We start from the raw sequence: 6,000 nt of genomic DNA on the forward strand, positions 1-6,000 counted from the left end.
TCTTTTCATGATTTTTTTTTTCACCTTATAAGGCCATCTCCACAGGAATAGTGAATGTGAGGTTAGAAGAGAGATTTGGTTTTATCAGAATCCCATTTTTATAGGTGATAATTTTAAACAAAATTCTGTGAGAAGGCATTAAAGAGACTTGAAAGTTGCAATTTCAGATTTTGGCTACCACTTTTTTAAAGTATCAGCCTATCACAAGGCTTTAGAAACTCTTCTACTTTAAACATTTAAGCATCAATTTTCTTTTACCTGTTAGCTCAGTTTTCCTTTAATAGTGTAATTTATTTAGCCCTTGTAGACGTCACCATTATGGCAGAATGAGTGTATGGAGCATCTCACTTCACAACCTTTATGTCTCTTGATCTTAGTTATTATGTCAGTTGTTTAAATCAGAGACTATATGTGAAAATGTTTTAAAATGTAAAGTACTTCATGCTAGTATTTTATTTTTATGCTTTTTCATTTTTCTCAGCACTTAGCCTTCTTATATAGTATTTATCATTGAATAGTTTTCATTACTCACATTTTTGTTTTGTAGTTTAGTATATTTAAATATTCTTCCAGCATTATTAAACTAGAATCATTTTATCATGTCTTAAATCTTGTTTTATTTTGATAGAAATTTATTCAAATTTAATATAATGATGCTTTTATTAAAAATTAATGGATAGGGCTTCCCTGGTGGCGCAGTGGTTGAGAGTCCGCCTGCCGATGCAGAGGACACAGGTTCGTGCCCCGGTCCGGGAGGATCCCACATGCCGCGGAGCGGCTGGGCCCGTGAGCCATGGCCGCTGAGCCTGCGCGTCCGGAGCCCGTGCTCCGCAGTGGGGGAGGCCGCGGCAGTGAGAGGCCCACGAACCGCAAAAAAAATAAAAAAATAAAAATTAATGGATAAGGTAGGTTTGCCTTATGACATTTCTATATTTAAGAATCAGAATTATGTAATTATTAAGGCTAACTTCTTCTGGAGTTTCACGCCAGCAAAGAAACCTGGTTAATTTCCCTCCCCAAGGTTCTCTTACTCCCTTGCTTTTCTTGCCTGATTACAGCTTGTTTTTTGTAACACCTTCTTCCTTCTGCTCATCCTCTCTGCTTACCCCCACCAGAAGATTGTGTGGTAGAATGGCCCTAATTACACTTAGAACACTTGGTTAATACTTAGTTACAAAATGGACTTTTGGTACAAATTCAAAGTTGAATTGTTTTCCAAGATCTGTCTCCTTTAGGATACCTTGATACCTGGCCTCATTTGTCTTTGACAAATGATGTGTTTCTCTCTTGCATAATCTAAGAATACTCAGTTTCGTGACTGATCCAACAAGTTATTACAACTTTTAACATATGGTTTTATGTGTTTTTTCCCCTAAAATCAACAAATTTTAGGACTTTTGCTAGGTAGAATTTCAGGGGAGCAAAAGAATAGTTTGCAAAAGTTATTCTTAGATGAAAATGAGTCTTCAAACATTGCATTTTGATAGGGCAGACCTGAAATTGAAAGTTTGGTGATGAATCAACATATTACTCCCCCAACCATTAAAAATTCCATATAACATTACATGAATTAATTTTGAGCAGAAGTCTGCCACAGATGTTTTTAAAACACTGAGGCAGTTAATTCTGTGAATTTAGTGTTACTGTGATACGATATTAACGAACAATTTCTATTTTGGGCATCTTGAGTCTGAGGTACCTAAGGTGTCTCTGACTGTGCCCAACAGGCAATTGGATAAATGACCATGGAGATGAAGGAAAGTTAAGGTGGTGTCATTAGTATTTACTAATAAATTTTAAAATCACGATCCTTGCTGAGATGATTCAGTTCAGAGTAGAGATGGAGCAGATGATCCATGAGGAGTTCTGTGGCTTCCAGCAATTAGAGTTGGGGTGAACAAGGGAGAGTCAGAGGAGGAGAGGCCAGTGACAGTTTAATGCAGACACTGTTTTAATAGAACTTGTACATGCTCAAAATACATTGTTTTGTGGACTAAGGTTTTTTTCTTTTCTGGGTGGGTATAATTGACATTTAACATTGTATTAGTTTTAGGTATACTACATGATGATTTGATACATGTATGTATTGCAAAATGAATACCACAGTAAGTTTAGTTAACATCCATCGCCACAGACACAAAAATTTCTGTTTTTTTTCTTGTGACAACAACATTTAAGGTCTATTCTCTTAACAACTTTCAAATTTGCAATACAGTGTTGTTAACTATAGTCACCGTGCTATACATTACATCCCCACGACTTATTTATCTTATAACTGGACGTTTTTACCTTTTGACCACCTTTATCCCTTCAACCATTTTGCCCATCCCCCCAACCCCTGCCTCTGGCAACCACCAATCTGTTTTCTTTAATCTATGAGCTCAGTGTTCTGCTTTTTTTTTTTTTAATATTCCACCTATAAGTGAGATCATACAGTATTTGCCCTTCTCTATCTGATTTATTTCACTTAGCGTAATGCCTTCAGGGTCTATCTGTGTTGTTGCAATTGGCAGGCTTTTCTGTTTTATGGTTGAATAATTTTCCATTGTATATATGTCCCACATTTTCTTTATCCATTCATCCATTGATGGACATTTGGGTTGTTTCTATGTCTTGGCTGTTGTAAATAATGCTGCAGTGAACAGTGATCATGGGTGTGCAGGTATCTTTTCAAGATAGTGATTTACTTTTCTTTGGATAAATACCCAGAAATGGAATTACTGAATCATATGGTAGTTCTATTTTTAATTCTTTGAAGGGCCTCAAAAATGTTTTCCATAGTGGCTGCACCACTTTACATTCCCACCAATAGTGCAAAAGTGTTCCTTTTTCGTCACTTCCTTGCCAACACTTGCTATTTCTTGTCTTGTTGACGATAGCCATTCTAACAGGTGTGAGGTGATATCTCATTGTGGTTTTGATTTCATTTCCCTGAGGATTAGTGATGTTGCGCACCTTTGCCTATACCTATTGGTCATCTGTATATCTTCCCTGGAAAAATGTCTGTTCAAATCCGCTGTCCATTTTTTAAACAGATTGTTGTTTTTTTCTATTAAGTTGTATGAGTTCTTTATATATTTTGTATATTAACCCCTTACCAGACACATGACCTGCAAGTATTATCTTCCATTCAGTAGGTGGCCTTTTTATTTTGTTTGATGGTTTCCTTTGCTGTGCAGAAGCTTTTTGGTTTGATGTAGTCCCACTTGTTTATTTTTGCTTTTGTTGCCTTTTATAGATTGTTTTTTAAACTAAATATTCGGCATATTCTTTGCATGATTCCAAGCACATTTCTGAATGTCTTTGAGGAAGATAGTTTTATATAGTGCCAGAATGTGTACCGTAAGAGATCACATTAGCAGTGGATCATTAAAGTTGGGATATGGTGTCCACCCTTCCCCCTTCCCCACTGCTTCTTCAGGACTTAAATTATTTGAGGTCACTAAATTCTTATTCATGTTGAAAGAGTTTGCCAGAAATTTCTCATTAACAGGGATGCCCTTTGGCCTTCCTCTCACAATTTGCTGTCTTTCTCTTGAAATAAGTCCATCATTAAAGTCATTTTATTTTTAAAAAGTTATCGACATGGAAATTTTAGGATTCACAAGGAGTCTTATTAGATGTTTATTGTCACTGATGTCACTGAGAGCACAGGGTAGCAGATGAAAACCCAGTTTATAAATTCTGCAAGGAGATTCAAGACAATTAAATGGGGACTGGCATAGACATACCATGGTTTTTACCATCCGAAAGTAGATTGTTCCTGTGAAACCTTTTGCAAGCCGAAATGGCTTAAAGCAAAAAAGCTATTACCTGAGGGCACATCTTGCTAACTGGATGTACCAGATAAATCAAGATAAAGTGCAAATGCTCACAGAAACAGTTTAAAGCTATGGCAGCTTGATGCTGAGTAGAGCTCCTGGGGAAGGAGCTCGGTGGTGCCACTCAGTGGGGTACGCACTGCCTCTGTAGGTGGCTCCCTGCAAAAACAAATGCTGAACCTATTTTCACTTTTCACCTTTTTTGTAAAAGTGAAAATCCTCTTTGCATGTTTGTTGTTGTTAATGAAAATAGGTACTAATTTAGGTCTTTTGTAAAAGCAAGGTGGCATAAAGTGAGCTTTTGAAAAGCCTGTAGCTAAATGCGATTGAGGCATGCAGAATCCTGTCATACTCCATATTTTTTGGCATGTCTGCTCTTTGTTTTCCCCAGAATCTAAACTATAAAATGAAAGAAGACATTTATTAGATGTCTACTATATCCCATATGCAGTGCTAAGTACTTCCACTTTGTAGTCTTATTTTGACCTGACACCAGTTTCGAGAGGGAAATGTATTCAACCCGTTTTATAGAGGTCAAGAAATTGAAGTTTTGGTTATTGGTATTTAGAGAGCAACAAGAAGAAAGGATACTCATCAAAAGTTATATGCAGAGTAGAATTCCATAGTCCATTTTTTTTAAGCTTACGATATCTGTAAGCACGTTTAAAGGAGATGGAAACGAAGTCATGTATTTGAAACCTAATGCTCTGTTTTTAGTTGTCCATTTAAAGTATTTTTCATCTCTAAGTGTTGTATTCCTATGTTGTCTTGATGATGATCTTAATTTTTTTCCCCCTCTCTTTTGGTTTCAGAGGAAGAACTTGCCTCTTTTTCTCAGCATTAGTTTGTTAACTTTCTGGGGAACTTCCCTTTTGGGTGCCCGTTTATACTGGATGGGAAACAAACCACCAAGCTTTTCCAACTCTGACAACCCAGCTGCTGATTCGGATAGCCTCCTGGCTCGCACACTCACCTTCTTCTACTTGCCAACCAAGAACCTTTGGCTGTTGCTCTGCCCAGATACCCTCAGTTTTGATTGGTCAATGGATGCCGTGCCTCTGCTCAAAACAATTTGTGATTGGAGAAACCTACACACTGTGGCCTTCTATACTGGACTCCTCCTCCTTGCCTACTATGGTGTGAAGAGCCCAAGCGTAGAAAGAGAATGCAACGGGAAATTTGTAACAAATGGCAAGCAGAATGCAAATGGACATAGCTGCCATTCAGAGGTGGAGTACCGGAACTCAGAGATTAAGCCCAGCTTTCCATCCAAAGTAGAAAATGGCATTAAAAATAATGTGTCACAGAGAACACGGCTTCCTTCTACAGAGAACATTGTTGTTTTGTCTTTGTCTTTGTTAATAATACCCTTCGTTCCTGCCACGAACCTGTTTTTCTATGTTGGCTTTGTGATTGCAGAGCGAGTACTGTATATTCCTAGTATGGGCTTCTGCCTCCTCATTACAGTGGGTGCGAGAGCCCTTTATGTCAAAGTCCAAAAGCGGTTTCTCAAGAGCTTGATTTTTTATGCTACAGCTACGTTAATTGTTTTCTATGGACTCAAGACGGCGATCAGGAACGGAGACTGGCAGAATGAGGAAATGCTGTATAGGTCAGGGATAAAAGTAAACCCAGCTAAAGGTAATATTTTATTTTATGCTTTTGCCTGGACGGTTTACTTTTTCTGGCTTTTATATCTTTGCTTCTTGCCTTAAAACACACAGTATTAAGGAAGAAGAGGTTCTTTTACTCAATACTTATAATTTTTGTTTTTTTTTAAGCGAGGGAGCAGTACCATTATTTTAGAAACATCCAGCATTCCATATTTGGAATAGGGAAGTGTTTTCCTATGTTTCTGACTATACTTGTCCAGAGGAATTAGAGCTCCTATTGTGTAAAAATACTGACTATCGTAAGAACTTAGAAAAAGGCTTGGTTTCCACATTCTAAAATACTGGCACGGACATCATCTCTTTTCATCATGCAATGAAAGTCAGGTTATCCCACATAAGTATAGTTTAGCTCTTCTGTTTTCCAAGCACTGCCTGAGGAAATACCACGAGGCTTACACTGATACCTTTAAAAGATTTGGAGGCAAGGCCACCTCTGAACCTTGACATGGTGTCTATAGGTATCAGTGTGTGTGCGTGCAAGTGTGAGTCACCCTTAGCTTTGCAGA

General features: G+C 37.7%; 1 protein-coding gene across 3 annotated transcripts in view; it reads left to right on the forward strand.

The window, feature by feature from the left end:
• Window positions 1-6,000, forward strand: part of TMTC2 (transmembrane O-mannosyltransferase targeting cadherins 2) — a 649,990-nt gene that overhangs the window by 197,317 nt on the left and 446,673 nt on the right. For all 3 annotated transcript variants that reach the window (XM_082850900.1, XM_082850901.1, XM_082850899.1), the window contains exon 3: window positions 4,634-5,462. In XM_082850900.1, the coding sequence (XP_082707026.1) occupies window positions 4,634-5,462 (829 nt within the window). The remainder of the gene's footprint in view (window positions 1-4,633; window positions 5,463-6,000) is intronic.

Source organism: Leucopleurus acutus, assembly GCF_964270905.1.
Source record: "Leucopleurus acutus genome assembly, chromosome: 11".
Lineage (NCBI taxonomy): Eukaryota > Metazoa > Chordata > Mammalia > Artiodactyla > Delphinidae > Leucopleurus > Leucopleurus acutus.